The following is a 16,485-nucleotide window of genomic DNA, read 5'->3' on the forward strand; positions in this document are numbered from 1 at the left end:
GGTCTGCTGACTGGAAAGTTCAAAATAGAAGCCGATGCGACCACCTGTACATAGAGACAGATTTCTGTTATCCCGGAGCCGCAGTAATGCCCTTTGTTTTGGGGCCCAGAGGCCTTTCGGCTTTTGACAACAATACATGGTTGAAGACAATGCACAGGTGATTATGGGTGTAGCGAGGTCGACGCAGTGCCCGCCGGATACAAGTGAACGAAAAGTGAACCTAATCTTCAAGTTAAGTAGCATGATTTGTTCGGACTCTGTCCGTTAAGTACTCTAACGTTACTAAATACTAGTACTACTCTACTCTAAGGTTTCTCGCCTCCCCGAACAACATGCGTGTTGTGGATATATTGGGACTAACCATATCACACAAAACGTCACTGACACGAAGCAATATAGTACATCTACTCTACTATACTCTCGACTCTACATCTACTTGGAGACTCTTCTTAAGATGATTGTAATGGAGTGAAAGGGTAAGAAGCACGTGACCATCTATATCTGGGGTACTGGATCGCGCAGTGAAGTGCACAGACATTCTAAACCCGTATAAGGGATCGTATCAGGTATAATACCTATTGAGTACTGTGACAAAGACACACGGACAACTTGAACAAGACACTGGTTCTCCCCATAACCCCCCTTGCTCCCATCCAATAGGATTCAATGGCAGCTGGGATATAATGTTACGACCTAGCGATCGTTGACCCGCCGTCGCCGACTGGTGACCCGTGTGTCTTGTACGTACATACCGCTTATGTGCACTGTGGTCTGTCTCATTCGTACTGGTGTTTTTGGGTCAGGTGTGGAGCTCTTTCGTAAAACAGTACAAAGTGGACATGGCCGACAAGACTGAGTACCGATTCCTGGGCGGCAGTGGGCTGAAGGTGTCCAACATCTGCCTGGGCACCTTGACGTTTGGAAACTGGGTTAGTGCGAAGATGTGGACCGTGCTTTGTGTGTGGGGGTGAATGTTATGTGGGTTCTGAATGGTGATCATCAAGTTTTAGCATAGTCACGCCAGACCAGGGGTTTATGCCCAAAGGGCAAAGCCAGCTTGTGAAGACGCGATTGTCAATTTTCCTCCTAATTAAGAACACATTTTCACGGAGACATGGACTATGTTGGTCCCGTTAGGCGCTTTTCCCCGGCCAGTGCGACGAGGCGGCCTCCCATGCCATTCTGGATCGCTACGTAGAGCTGGGAGGAAACTTCATCGATACAGCAGACATATATGCAGAGGGCAGGTCTGAGGAAACCATAGGAACCTGGTTGGAAAAGTAAGTATCTTGTGATGACAAATCTAATGTTGAACCATAAGAAGAAAGTTAAGTTTAAAAAAAAAAACAGATGAAGGCCATTACATTAAAATTGCCCCTATCTCAATCATGTAGTCCTCCCCTATAGTGCAGAAGGCGTCTTTTATGTTAGGTGCTAGTATGGGGAATGAGATTAGGGACAAGTGGGACATTTCTGCACCTCCTCATAGGTACTCGTTTTACACCTGAGTAAATTGAGGAAATTGTGTGGGGTGCCTTTCACAAGATCGGTGACAAGTGCCTTTCACAAGATCGGTGACACGGCAGGATTCGAACTTGAGACCTCTCGGTCCTGAGCCAAACACGCTTCGCTTCGCTACGCGATCTCACTAAATTTTAATGTATTATATATCAATTGAAAGCTTGTGTGATTCCCTTTCCTATATGTTACCAACCTTATCATGATTGTAAAGTCATGAAACGAGCACCAGACCTGCTTAGGCCTGAGTCACAATTCCCAACCCGGGGCCCGGCCGGGTAGCTTTTGGGAACGAAAATATGATATGAAAGGCAACAAAACACACAAAACATAGAAAAAAAGAGATAGATAGTAGATACTTTTATTTTTCGTTTTTCATAAACAGCCCGACCGGGCCCCGGTTTGGAAATGTGACCCAAGCCTTACAGTGCCCAAATTTCCCTGATTTTGTTTAACACTGTCTCGTCCTGTTAGCCGGTGCAATGGCCATAGTGTTCGCCTTGCATTCGGAAGGTCGTGAGTTCGATCCCCGGCCGAGTCATACCAAAGACTTTAAAAATGGTACATGCTGCTTTCTCTGCTTAGCACTCAGCATTCGGGAAAGAGTATGGAAGTGGAACACACACCACTACCAGTGAACTAGCCCCCTGCTGTAGTGATTGCGTTGTGTGGCCCAGGGCTAAGGAAGCAGAGATGGGCACCGCCCTATGCGCCACCAGGCGCGGGAAGGGTTTAACTTTAACTGTCTCATCCTGTTGGTATTGGCGCGTTTGTCAGTGACCAATCAATCCTTTTTTCACGTCCCGTTTGGTATACAGAACATAAAAGTTTGTTTTAGCACATCAGCATATCTGCCCTTTCGGCAGTTGGATGGCCGAATCAAAGCGTGGAAGCGGCAAGGAGAACCGCACGCTGAGACGGCAAGAGCATTAATTCTTTCAGCGTTTGGTGGTGGAGGCAGCATCATGGTGTGAAGCGGTATAACTGCCATAGGAAAAACAAAACTCGTCATCATTTCACCGGCAACTTCAATGTTTTGAGATATAGGGACACCACCGTCGCAATATCCTACCTCTTCAATATTGGACCAAATGCCATTCTGCAACATTACAACACCCATCCACACATGGCAAGGGCCATTGCAGACTACCTCGAGCTCCAGGATGCTGGAGTACAATAATGGAATAGCGGCTTATGGCTAGCACCTCTTGGTTCAAATTGTTTTCTTGAATAAAGAGCTTTGATTGACATGTCCTGTTTATCCAACTTGCCTTCATTCACAAGTCAATACCGACGGCACAAAATGAGCTGAATGGAGTGTGTAACTGTCTCGTGTCTGTGTATTCTTCACACTTATATGCCTACTTGGCATGCCTAATTATCACATGTTTGGTTTTGCTTGTTCTTAATTGCATTGCTTACGCCGTCTCCACTTCCTCGGGGACTACATGATTAAAACATGGCATTTCCTATCATAGTTAGGGGCCTGTGTGGTCATGGTCATGTTAACGTTGTCAATGTTGGTCATGAGTTAGTCCAGACTTCCAGATAACAAGACTGAGGACGAGTGTTGTTTGATGTTGTCCGAAAGGTCAATTATCTGGAGAATATATATGCTACTCGTATATTCCAGGCAGCAGCGAGAGAAGTTTGTTGTAGCCACCAAAGTCCGGTTCAACACCAGTAAGGACATAAACAGCGTGGGGCTGAGCCGCCATCACATCATGCAGTCCATAGACGACAGTCTGCGCAGGCTCCGTACGGCCTATGTGGACCTGTACCAGGTCGGAAGATTTGTTCGTCTTCACTTCACACAGTAACAAATATAGCACACAGCAGCTGATCTATGTTCTACCAACTAAGCTTCCTAGTCTATGTTGACCTGATTATTACTCTGTGACACTGGAGGGTAACCTCCAGTAACAGAGTCTTGTAATCACTTTGTGCGTTGAGTGTCCGCACCTATATCTCTATGTTCCGTATGCCGCAATCGCATGTGGATTGGCATGTCGTCATGTATCTTGTGTAGTTTACCACGCAATTCAGCCGTTGGCTGCAAGGTGGCAACTGTGACGTCTGACTTTTGAATAAACCATTATTATTATACTCGGTTGGGAAATGATGCGCTTTATTTTTTTTTTTTCGCCGTAGCTGTTTTTATTATGGATGTAATAATTTCAGTTTTCACCCCTACGCCGTCTGGTATAGTGGTCCAGGTCTTCCTTATGATCGCGCTTTAAGCCTTGTAGTAATTTGATACCGTCAAGCAGATGTTGTCCTCGTCGGATTATGCCATCTTGTTCCGGCTTTGAGTTTCCAATATTGAGGTTGGTTTGGCATAGCATACTGTTAACATTTTGCCCTATTTCCCTGGTATTGTAGAACAGCTGGCATATAGACGATGGGGTTTTGCAATTACTTATCTCGAAGCAGATATGGGGTCGTGTTGGCAGCTGTCCACAGCTGTTATTGACCCACTTTTTAAAATTGTGTGCGCCTCAGGTATCCATTGTGAAGCTGTGTTGTTGTTTTCATTTGTTGTCGTACGATTGATTTCGCTGTTACTGCGTACAGGACTGTGTTTTAAATTTGGCAGTGATAGGTATGTTAGCTTTTAAGTAATTTTTTGGTATAAGCAGTGATGTCATGTGTTATGTATGCGATGAAAACATCGAGTCATACACCACAGAAAACATTACAACCAACATAAACCATAATTAGGTCACAGAGTATGTTACCTACGGTCACTTGTTAATCTTAGTTTCGGAAAAAGACATGTAAAATTTTAAGATACGTTTTGGGCCGATATTAAATATGCTCGGAAATCAGAATCTGTGCAGCTGTATCCTCGTGCGCAGCCATATAGAGTATTGTATTGTATATACGGTCGGGTAAACCACCTCATAGCGTAACACACCAGGGTTGTACTGAGCAGTTTAAGTGGCATATCAAGATAGATTTGATTGATCCACTCACACCGAGAGGAGACCCAAACTTAGCGTGCTCGAGGTGTGGCTCTCCTCTATCTATATCCTTCTATATAGACTATATGGTTTTAAACGGTAGAGCTGTTGGATATATATATAGCTCAATTATTTACAAACTCCTCATGGATGTTCACATTTTATAGATACATGCGTGGGACGAGGCTGTCCCCATCGAAGAGACCCTGTCAGCCCTGAATGACCTGGTGCTCGCAGGGAAGGTGCGTTACCTGGGCGCCAGTAACGTCACCGGTTGGCAGCTGCAGAAGATTGTTGAGCTGAGCAAGTCCATGGGACTCAACAAGTGGATTTCTCTTCAGGTGCGCCTTTTGTTGGTTTTACAGCGATCATTCTTCATTTCAAGATGAATTTGCCGAACATCGGCACTGCATAAATCCACTGTAAAAAGAAAAGAAAAGTCTGCCTAGTGTGAGCCCTGTGAAAAAGTCCCCTGCATCAGCGAAGATCGCCTGTGGCTTGCTTGTTTTAAAGCGTGCAGCACACAAACTGTAACTAACGGTGGAAAGGACTCGTTAACACTATTTGAAAATTTTGACACTTCAGGTGGAGTACAACCTGCTGTGCCGTGGGATCGAGTGGGAGCTGACTGACGTCTGCAGGCGGGAGGGTATCGGCATCATCCCGTGGAGTCCACTTAAAGGGTGTGGTGATGTTAATGCTTCATTGTTTGATAGTAAGAATAGTTTCTGTTTCCCACTGGTTATTTCATCTGGAATCATCGGTTTCCAAGTGGGCTATGGGATATTTGTCACTAGCGCAGCATCGATCTTTTGTCGCTGTACATCTACTTTTACCCTTTTACTACTTGTGCTCAGAGGCCTGCTGACAGGGAAGTTCAAAAGAGAAGATGACGCGCCCGAAGGAAGCAGAATCGCGCACACTACGAAGAAGGGAATAGATATGGAGGCGGCCCCAAACTTCGAGAGGATTAAAAAAGATGACAAGACCTGGAAGATCATTGATGTCGCGAAGAATACCGCTGAGGCTCATGGTAGGTTCAGAAGAGCATCATAGTTGGTGCTCAATGCTTAGTGCAAATTGTAGCCTAGGCCTGTTGCTGATGAGGCAGATACAAGCCCATAATAAGTATTATAAGGAGTAATAACGAAACCTGCCGTCTAGAAGTCGGATTCACAGTGTACATACCATGTTATCACTTCCAGGTAAAGCCCCGGCGCAGATTGCAATCCGCTGGCTGCTACAGAAGGACGTGGTGTCGTCTGTCATCATTGGCGCGAAAACTCTTCAGCAGCTGGAGGACAACATGGGCGCCTCCACTGGCTGGGAGATCACGGAGGAAACGGTGAGGGAGCTAACATGTACATGCCTCATTAAGCTCAATAGCTGCCTTCTTGGACCCGTACAAGTCTTATTACAAGTTCCAGTTGATGATGACTACATCACCTGATCTCAAGCAAATAACTTCAATAAAGTTAATATATGTTCTCACTGCACAACCGCTACAGAGGGTACCCCACAAACGTCAAAATGTTGTGCTTAGGCATGTCAATAACAAGCAACATACCAATCCCACAGAGTTTACTAAGGCATCTATGGCTGGAAAGAAAGACTAAAACGTTAACCATGCTCTATTTTCTATCCCCTTGTCCCAGATGGCTGAGCTCGACACTGTCAGCCAGATTGAACCAACCTACCCGTATAAAATGATCACAAGTAGGAACCGCGACAGGGTGAGGAACAACATGTGCCAGTAGAGTGAGTGGCATAATTCCATGGAGAAAGCTGTTAAGATAAACAGTGATCTGCTATACGAGTATATCGCTGTTCAGCGATACATGCTACTTCCACAGCCTGGATTAATGTACACAACGCCAGATCTTGAATGATAAACACTACAACTTATGAACGAATGAGATTAGACTCTAATGTGTACTCATTTATAGGATAGGAAATATCTTCATAATATCTGTCATATATCATTAAGCACATATCTAGTGCTGTATCGTGCTACTACTTTATTTACAGCAGGTTGTTGCTAAGGCATCAACAGGTAGCAGAAGACCAAACAAACAGAACTTTAATAACAAGCAATACATCATTCCACAGATGCCACATTATTGCTTTTAATGACCAGAACCTATACATTCACTTTTCTGTGCCTTTGAAACAAGTCTCTTTAAAGTAAGTAGGCAGGAATAACAGTCAACGAGTATATAGCTTGACACCATTTGTTAGTGTAGTTGATACGTTATGTAAATCTTATCTTCCAATCACTTTTAAATGAATGAATAAAATAAACCACCAGACTGCTAGTGATAGGGGTATCTTGTGCATCTTCGTTTGATAGGTCTTCTTCTCTATGGTGATATACCACACATGTCCAATATTTTCTCATCTCTACACTTATCTGTGTAATTATTCCATTATCATATTTCAGCAGCTCAACCTTCTCCCATGCACCCAACATCGGTTACAGCAGAAGTCAGCAGGGAGTGGGTCAATTGGGTAATCTTCACTTAATCCAGATCTATTATGTCAACGTTGTCTCCATGGTTAACGTCAGTGCATCTGTTACAAATCATAGATACACCTATTTCAGTTCATACACAATGTGTATGTTGATAAAAGGTCAGAATCATAGCTTGTTCATAACTAAACATACAATACCGGAAACCCCGCTGCAGTACCAATGAGAGTCCATAAGTAACAGATATTGGACACTGCAGTGATCATACTTTATTTTGACTGGATGACCCTAGGGCCTGTAGGCCAAAGCCGCTCTTCCAGATGTCCAGTGTGAGGGAGTAGGTGGTCATGGGAACGTAAATAGATTAATTGAAAAATAGATAAGGAAATATTTTACATTTAACTGAATTATTCAACGATCATAATCACAACCCTAGTCCAAATCAGTTAACATGCAAAGACCAAAGTTGTCATATGCTATCTCTAAAAGTCAGAGATGGGGCGTGTCTTGCTGCCTCAGTGATGCTGTTCTATAAGACCAGTCATGAAACCACCAGTGACCTCCTTACTCCATCGCTTCTGACGCTAGACACCACAAGTTTGTTTCTTGACGATTGCCTGGTGGTCCTGTTTGCGCTGTCTCATATGTAATGACAATATGTTATTCAGAGACTTATAAAGTATTAGGAGCTTGTGTGTTTTGTGTATTGTAACCACATCTTTCCATCCAAGAGGCGTGTTACTACAGCCGAAGGTGTTTTGGGCTTCAGACCCAGGATACATTTCCCTACCCTATTCTGAATTCTTTGCAGTCCCTGAATTTGTACTGTACTGGCTCCATCCCACACTGAGCAACAGTAAGTAATGTGAGGGAGAGCAATAGTTTCAGACATTGTTAAAAGTATGAAGCTTTTGAAGATATAGAACTTTTGAAGATATAGCAAATGTATAGCCTGACACCTATTGGTTTGATACGTTATGTAAAATGATATTCCAAACACTTTAAAAATACATAATGCGTGGTATAAATCACCAGACTGCTAATGATGGGGTCATCTTGTACATCTTTGTAAGAGAAGTTGGGGATTTAGATATACGGATAGACAGTGCAAAGTTCAAACAGAGATTACGGCATCTACAAGGAAGAAAGTGACAGCTGTTTTAAGGCTCTGTCATGACCAACATAATTTCTGCCAAATTATTCTACACGCCCTCTTTTGTACCTAGACTGGAGAGCAGGGATGCCTGGTCCTGTTCCAATTCAGAGTCTGTGCCGCTGTGGTAGACAGTGTGGAATTGCAGCGCTAAAGTTTGGGTGTTACAGATCCATCATAACAAGTACAAATTCGACATGACCGACAAGACTGAATACCGATTCCTAGGCGACAGTTTCTTGATGGTCACGGTCCAACATACTAGTATGTTTGGGCAGAAGTGGCAAGTTATTGGACACTGCAGACCAAGGGGCATTTCAGAACCTTACAAAAACCTTACAAAACTACAGGATATAAATTTAGACAGCTCATTGTGTTTCATAATAAACAACAGTTCGGAGACCTCATACCTCAAAGAAATATTCTAATTATGCATACGACTTTCACATCTACATAATTTATGCTTGGTTATGTATACCCTTTATACCTTATATCACAAGCTATATGCCACCAAAAAACCATAGCGTGTCCAGGTCAAAAGATACACACAAAAATCGAAGTTCTGCTGCAGTACCAAGGTCACATACCAGGGACCCCTAATCGATCTTTACCTTCGTCTTCCCAGACCCTACCCACATACCAAATATCCTCGTAATACATCCAGATTTATGAATCAAGAGTTATGCTGACCACAAATATCCGGAAACGCAAACAAACAAACAGACACACAGACAGACACACCAAAAACTATAACGTTACCTCCATTTTTCATGGAGGTAACTATCTACAGTGGCATGCCATATGGAGTTGATTGCTACAAATACAATCTACACTGGGGGTTCATTCCACGTCTTGGTAATTCAGTCTTATGTTAGGATATGTTTGAAAACGGTTTGAAGGTGTCCAACATCTGCCTGGGCACCATGACGTTTGGAGACTGGGTGAGTGCGAAGACGCGGACTGTGCTCTGTGTGGGTGCTTGTGTGAGAGTGGCGAGGAGTTGTGAGAGATTATTTTATTGGGAGGTGTGTGGGGGGGGGGGAGGGAGGGGGGGGGGGGGGGAACGTTCAACTTTTTGCCTAGTCACGACAGTTCAGGGGTTCATACACGAAGGGAATAAGTGTAGCTATAAAACTATTTTTACGGTTTTATTGTTTATAAGTATTAATGATTGCTGCTGTAGGTGTGTTGTATTTCGGTTCTATCCTTTCGCCCGGCTGTATGTATGAAGATTGTTTTACGAGATGAATGTAGGGCATTGCTGTTAACAAGGAAAGCGATCTCTTGTGACGAGTGGACTATCATACATGTTTCTCATTGATTATACAAATGAGGTCCTCATTTGCATAAAAGATATCAGTTGATCATCTCCTCTACCTAGATAAAAATGTGTTCAAAGTATGAAAGTGTTTACAAAGAAAACTATTGTAGCATTGTCTCATAAATTATGTAAATGAGACCAAAATTTGCATGACTTACGTCCACATGTTCAACTTAACGTACATGTTGTTGCCAAATGTCGCAAGAATGCAATTTTCGTCATTAAACACTATAATATTAATTTCTCAACTTCTTTATTATATAAATTAGGCAACAATTTGATTAATTGCTGTCTGTCGATATTTCTCTCTTTTCTAATAATATACATAATATATAGTGTCCTATTAGTAATGAAATACTGTGCTTAATAAACTGTGCTCATTAATTTTGCAAATTAGCCCCTAGTTTGCATTAATAGCCCTTATTTGTGAAAGGCATCTCCCAAGTTATCTACATATGAAAAATTATGATGATCCGTCAACCCCTTCCCGAGGTATTCCCTTCCAAAAGGATGGTGCATTTGCGAACGAGCGGACGAATTGCAATATAATTTCGGGAATTTTTGCCACTTAATATATACTTAACAGTATGTCTGATATTTCTCTCTTTTTGAGTTTCATATGGCATATTTTGAGCATTCTAACATCAAATACAGCGTAGTTACAAACTGTCCTCAATAATTATGCAAATTATCCCCTGATTTGCATAATTAGCATTTAATTCCGTAGGGCATCTCTGAAGCTATCTATTCCAAATATAATGAAGATCCGTCAATCCATTCCCGAGTTATTCCCCTCTAAAGCAACTAAAATTCCTGACATGCCTGTAGAAAAATTCCTGAAATTTTGGGAATCCTTGTCAAACGGTCGAAAAGTATATAATTAGGCTTGCCCCTGAGGCGTCGCAAAAAGAAGCGGTTGTGGAGACGCGTGGGTACGTAAACCCAGTGTACACATGTGTTTTGATGAAGACATTGACTGTGTTGGTCCTGTCAGATGCTTTTGCCCGGCCAGTGCGACGAAGCGGCCTCCCATGCCATCCTGAATCGCTACGTGGAGCTGGGAGGAAACTTCATCGATACAGCAGACGTGTATGCCGAAGGCAGGTCTGAGGAAATCATAGGAAGCTGGTTGGAAAAGTAAGTATCGTGTAATGAAAATCTATTGTTGTATCTATTGTAGTCTGGTCGAAGGCAGAAGAATAAAGTTGAGCTAAAAACAGATGAAAGTCATTACATACGCAGTCCTCGTCAAAATGAGGAGTGCATGTAGATATGGTGGTCGTGGTCATGTTGTCAATGTTGGTCATGAGCTAGTCCAAACTTGCAGGTTTCACATGACAACAAGACTAAATACGAGCGTTGTTTGATGTCCAAAAGGTCAATTATCTGGAGAAAACGCTACTCGTATATTCCAGGCAGCAGCGAGAGAAGTTTGTCATAGCCACCAAAGTCCGGTTCACCAGCGGCAAGGGCATCAACGGGCTGGGACTGAGCCGCCATCACATAATGCAGTCCATAGACGACAGTCTGCGCAGGCTCCGTACGGACTATGTGGACCTGTACCAGGTGGGCAAAAAAATTCTTCGTCTTTATTCCACCAACACACTACAAATATCGCACACAGCAGATGATTTGCGTTCAGCCAGCTCAGCTTCATCGTCCATGTCGACCGAATTATGAATCTCAGTTTTGGATTTCGACATGCCCATGCAAAATTTCAAGACGCGTTTTAACCGATGATATGCAAACGACCTGTTGACAGGTTGTTGGATCGAATATCTTTTCGCAGCTCCGACCAGTTTGAGATAATGAATGGTACTGAATGATTACATTTGTCAGTGATGTTTGTTTGTATTGCATTGTATACCCTAGCGTAACACCCTAGGTTTGTACTGAGCAGTATAAGTAAGTGGACATATCAAGACAGATTTGATTGATCTAATCTTTTTGATTGGCGTGCTCGAGGTGATGGTTTTGAATGGTAGAGCTGTTGGATATAATATAACTCAGTTGTTTACAAACCCATCATGTATGATCTCATTCTAGATCCATGACTGGGACGAGGCTACCCCCATCGAAGAGACCCTGTTAGCTCTGAATGACCTGGTGCGCGCAGGGAAGGTGCGTTACCTGGGCGCCAGTAACGTCACCGGCTGGCAGCTGCAGAAGATTGTTGAGCTGAGCAAGTCCATGGGACTCAACAAGTGGATTTCTCTTCAGGTGCGCCATATTTAGTTTTACACCGAGCAGTCATTCTTTTTCAAGATATAACTGTCGAGCATCGGTCATATTTGGCCCTTCACAAGTCCACTGCAAAAGGAAAAGTCCTCCTATAGTGAGCCCTGCATCAGCGAAGATGTATAGCGTGTTTTTTGCTATTTGATTGTTTTATAGCGTACAGTACACAAACTGCAACATCTAACGGAGGAAAGGATTGCAACTCGTTGCCTTTATTTGAAAATTTGGACACAGAAACAAATTACACATTAGAATTGTATCTCCTGATTTCAGACGGACTGCTATGCCGTGGAATATTACAATGGCGTCTGTTATCGGAAGTTATAAAAAAGTAATTCACATCAGAAAAGTACTTTCGTACTGACTTCAGGTGGCGTACAACCTGCTGTGCCGTGGGATAGAGTGGGAGCTGGCCGAAGTCTGCAGGCGGGAGGGTATCGGCATCATCCCGTGGAGCCCGCTCAATGGGTGCGGTAACGTTTCATTGTTTAGTAGTAATAATAGTTTCTGTTTCCCACTGGTTATTTCATCTGGAATCCTTGGTTTTCAAGTCGGCTAGGGGATAACGTTATATAACATCTGTAACTTGCATCTATCGTTTGCCTTTTTTTTACTATTTTGTCTTGTGCTCAGAGGTCTGCTGACTGGGAAGTTCAAAAGAGAAGATGACGCGCCCGAGGGAACCAGAATCGCGCTTTTCACCAAGAAGGAAATCCAGGAAGACCACGAGTCGATCCCAAACTTCGAGAGGATTAAAAAAGATGACAAGACCTGGAAGATCATTGATGTCACGAAGAATACAGCTGAGGCTCATGGTAGGTTCAACAGAGTATCATAGTTGGCGCTCAATGCTTAGTGCAAAGTGTAGCCAGTTGCTGATGAGGCAGATACAAGCCCATAATAACTATTATACGGAGTCATAACGAAACCTGTCGTCATTGAAGTCAGATTCATAGTGTGCATACCATGTTTATTATCACTTTCAGGTAAAACCCCGGCGCAGGTGGCAATCCGCTGGCTGCTACAGAAAGACGTGGTGTCGTCTGTCATCATTGGCGCGAAAACTCTTCAGCAGCTGGAGGACAACATGGGCGCCTCCACTGGCTGGGAGATCACGGAGGAACAGGTGAGAGAGCAATGTTTTGCTTCTGCTACAAAACAAGACAATGACACAGCAAATTCCAAACGTGTTCTTTGCCAGCCATGTTTTGTGTACCCCCGTTTGCTGGTAGCTTCTATAGCGTAACAACATGCCTTCTTGGACCTCTGTCTTATGACAAGTTTTAGTTAATGTTGACTACATCTCATACCCGTAAATAACTTCAATAAAGTTGTATGTTCTCACGGCACAACAGTTGCAGAGGGTACCCCACAAACGTCAAATGTTGTGCTCAGGCATGTAGATATTACAGAAGACCAAACAAACAGAACTCATTCAATAACAAGCAACACACCAATCTCACAGAGTTTGCTAAGGCATCTATGGTTGGAAAGACTAAAACGTTCACCATGTTTTCTTATCCACTTGTCCTAGATGGCTGAGCTCGACACTGTCAGCCAGATGGAACCAACCTACCCGTATAGAAGCATGAACATCGACAGAGTGAGGAAGAACCTGTGCCAGTAGATTACCTGGCACTACCAGCGGCTTGGTTCCAATTAGATGAATAGTGATCTGTTATACGAATATAATGCTCTTCAGTTATAGATGTTACTTCTGCAACCTGAATCAAAGTAAACCAGGCCGAATCTTGAATGATGAACACTACAAATGAGATTAGACTCTAATTTGTACTCATTTATCGGGTAGGAAATATCTTCATACATACAAGTTGTCATTTCGCTCATGTTTAGTTTTGCATGTTTCTACTTTATCTACGGCAGGTTGTTGCAACACAGTGCTAAGGCATCAACAGGTAACAGAAGACCAAACAAATGAATCTCAGTTAATAACAAGCAATACAACAATCACATAGATGCTACATTATTGATCTTAATGACCAGGTTTAATACATATTTTCACTTTTATGTGTCTTTGAAATAAGCACTCTTTATGCTAAGTAGGTAGTAATGACAGCCAACTTGGCACCCTCTGTTAGTCGAATGCCAAGTACATGTTTGTAGCTTGACACCATTTGTTTTGATACGTTATATAAATCTTATCTTCCAATCATGCTTAAATGAATGAATGAAATAAACCACCAGACCGCTAGTGATAGGGTTATCTTGTACATCTTTGCTTCATATGTCTTCTTCTGTATCGTGATGAACCACACATCCACTGTTTTCACCACTCTTCACCCATCTGTGTGATTATTCCTTATATTTCACTAGTTTAACCCTCTCCTTGCTGTGGCCACATACATGTACCCAACTTTGGTTACAGCAGAAGTCATCGAGAACTGGGGTAGTCTTCAACACAACTCATACCACTAATTTTATAGATTCCACATAATGAGATCGTACGAAGCATTCCATGTTTTACTAGGATTTCTTTTGAGGCTAATGTATGTTGGGATACGTTAACGTTGAAGCAGCCATAAGTAACATGGGGCCCGCCAGGTACAATGTCGGTGGGGTCAAAGAGTATTGGACCTGCAGGAAAGATATCGACTGCATTGGTGTCGGGTATTGGTAGCGAGTGTAACACGTGTGAATCCATAACCTACAACTTTTGACCCCGTTGTCTGTCACGGGTGCGAGTACGAGTCCAAAGGTCTTATAATCGCTACAGAAAAGTATTACCTTACCAGTACCGAGGTCAAGATGGCCGACAAGACTGAGTACCGATTCCTGGGCGGCAGCGGTTTGAAGGTGTCCAGCATCTGCCTGGGCACCATGACGTTTGGAGACTGGGTGAGTGCGACGACGTGGACCGTGCTCTGTGTGGGTGCTTGTGTGAGAGTGGCGAGGAGTTGTGAGAGTTTTTTTTTGGAAGAGGGGTGCGCTTCTGAATGGTGACATTTAACTTTGCCTAGTCACGCCAGGTCAGGGTTTCATACCCAAAGGGAAACGTGAAGACGCGGGGTACGTAAACTCAGTGTTTTTGTTTGTTTGTGTGTGTTTGTCCAGTTTTCCTTTTGAAATAAAGTACATGTTTTGATGAAGACATTGACTGTGTTGGTCCTGTTAGGCGCTTTTGCCCGGCCAGTGCGACGAGGCTGCCTCCCATGCCATCCTGGATCGCTACGTGGAGCTGGGAGGGAACTTCATAGATACAGCAGACGTGTATGCAGAAGGCAGGTCTGAGGAAATAATAGGAAGCTGGTTGGAAAAGTAAGTACACGTATCGTGTGATGAAAATCTATTGTTGTATCTATTCTATTGTATTCTGCTTGAAGGCAAAAGAATAAAGTTGAGTTAAAAACAGATGAAGTTCATTACATTAAAATAATTGTCAGTCCTTGTCAAAATAAGTATATGGAGATATAGTGGTCGAGGTCATGTTGTCAATGTTGGTCATTAGTTAGTTCAAACGTCCAGGCATCACATGATAAGAAGACTAAGAAAGAGCATTGTTTGATGTTGCTCGAAAGGGTAATCATCTGGACAATATGCTACTCGTATATTCCAGGCAGCAGCGAGATAAGTTTGTTGTAGCCACCAAAGTTCGGTCCAACACCCGTAAAGACATCAACCGCCAAGGGCTAAGCCGCCATCACATCATGCAGTCCATAGACGATAGTCTGCGCAGGCTCCATACGGACTATGTGGACCTGTACCAGGTGGGCAAATTTCTTCGTCTTCATTCCGCCAACGCACTAAAAAATATCGCGCACAGCAGCTGTTTTATGTTCTACCAACTCAGCTTTGTTGTCTATGTCAACTTTTCACGACGCGTTTTTAACCGAAGATATGCTTGAAAATCAGAAACTGGTCGGCTTTATCCCGGTGCACAGCCATACAGAGACATTTGAACTAAACAGATTCTTTCTCGACAAACACGTGTACATAAAATCGTCTTTTTGTTAGACTGTAACAACGTCTGTTTCACACTGACAATGAACATACCTTGTTGGCAGGTTGTTGAATCGAATTGATATCATGATTACATTTGTCAGTGATGTTTATTTGTTTGTATTGTATTGTATATCCGGCCCGGTAAACCGCATCATGGCGTAACACACAGTAGCTTTGTACTGCCTCAGAAGCACACCCACTCTTTTTGATTAGCATGCTCGAGGTGTGGCTCTGCTCTATGCCCTTCTATGCAAACTACATGGTTTTGCATGGTAGAGCTGTTGGATATATCTCAGTTATTTACAAGCCCATCATGTGATATCTGATTTTAGATCCATATGTGGGACGAGGCTGTCCCCATCGAAGAGACCCTGTTAGCTCTGAATGACCTGGTGCGCGCAGGGAAGGTGCGTTACCTGGGCGCCAGTAACGTCACCGGCTGGCAGCTGCAGAAGATTGTTGATCTCAGCAAGTCCATGGGACTCAACAAGTGGATTTCTCTTCAGGTGCGCCATATTTGGTTTTACAACGAGCAGTTTCAAGATATATTTGCCGAGCATCGACCATATTTGGCACTGCACAAGTCCACTGTAAAAAAAAAGTCCGCCTATAATGAGCCCGGTGAAAAAGTCATTTGCATCAGCGAAGGTCATATGCTAAATCTTGATCGCCCTTGGCTTACTTGTTTTATAGCGTCCTAGCGTGCACTACACAAACTGCAAAATCTAACAGAGGAAAGGATTGCAACTCGGGATCGTTGCCGCTGTTTGAAAGTTGGACACAGAAAAAAAATTCAGACGGACTGCTGTGCCGTGGAATATCAAAATTGTGTCTGTTATTGAAGTCATCCGCATTTATAAAA

At 43.1% G+C, this 16,485-nt stretch overlaps 3 protein-coding genes across 3 annotated transcripts in view; all 3 read left to right on the top strand.

Moving 5' to 3' along the window:
- Positions 1-6,814, top strand: part of LOC118403970 (1-deoxyxylulose-5-phosphate synthase YajO-like) — a 24,377-nt gene extending 17,563 nt beyond the window's left edge. Inside the window, exons 2-8 of the mRNA XM_035802877.1 lie at positions 840-929; positions 1,138-1,280; positions 3,152-3,302; positions 4,649-4,822; positions 5,067-5,164; positions 5,339-5,826; positions 6,137-6,814. Of these exons, the coding sequence (XP_035658770.1) occupies positions 840-929; positions 1,138-1,280; positions 3,152-3,302; positions 4,649-4,822; positions 5,067-5,164; positions 5,339-5,537 (855 nt within the window). The 3' untranslated portion in view covers positions 5,538-5,826; positions 6,137-6,814. The remainder of the gene's footprint in view (positions 1-839; positions 930-1,137; positions 1,281-3,151; positions 3,303-4,648; positions 4,823-5,066; positions 5,165-5,338; positions 5,827-6,136) is intronic.
- The window catches only part of LOC118403941 (1-deoxyxylulose-5-phosphate synthase YajO-like), a 20,831-nt gene extending 6,952 nt beyond the window's left edge, over positions 1-13,879 (top strand). Inside the window, exons 2-8 of the mRNA XM_035802827.1 lie at positions 10,420-10,562; positions 10,841-10,991; positions 11,472-11,645; positions 12,034-12,131; positions 12,297-12,478; positions 12,650-12,789; positions 13,198-13,879. Of these exons, the coding sequence (XP_035658720.1) occupies positions 10,420-10,562; positions 10,841-10,991; positions 11,472-11,645; positions 12,034-12,131; positions 12,297-12,478; positions 12,650-12,789; positions 13,198-13,290 (981 nt within the window). The 3' untranslated portion in view covers positions 13,291-13,879. The remainder of the gene's footprint in view (positions 1-10,419; positions 10,563-10,840; positions 10,992-11,471; positions 11,646-12,033; positions 12,132-12,296; positions 12,479-12,649; positions 12,790-13,197) is intronic.
- A 112-nt stretch (positions 13,880-13,991) lies between these two features.
- LOC118409094 (1-deoxyxylulose-5-phosphate synthase YajO-like) overlaps positions 13,992-16,485 on the top strand; it is a 5,129-nt gene continuing 2,635 nt past the window's right edge. Inside the window, exons 1-4 of the mRNA XM_035809959.1 lie at positions 13,992-14,519; positions 14,797-14,939; positions 15,238-15,388; positions 15,956-16,244. Of these exons, the coding sequence (XP_035665852.1) occupies positions 14,430-14,519; positions 14,797-14,939; positions 15,238-15,388; positions 15,956-16,244 (673 nt within the window). The 5' untranslated portion in view covers positions 13,992-14,429. The remainder of the gene's footprint in view (positions 14,520-14,796; positions 14,940-15,237; positions 15,389-15,955; positions 16,245-16,485) is intronic.

The sequence above is a fragment of the Branchiostoma floridae genome, chromosome 2, assembly GCF_000003815.2.
Source record: "Branchiostoma floridae strain S238N-H82 chromosome 2, Bfl_VNyyK, whole genome shotgun sequence".
Taxonomy (NCBI): Eukaryota; Metazoa; Chordata; class Leptocardii; order Amphioxiformes; family Branchiostomatidae; genus Branchiostoma; species Branchiostoma floridae.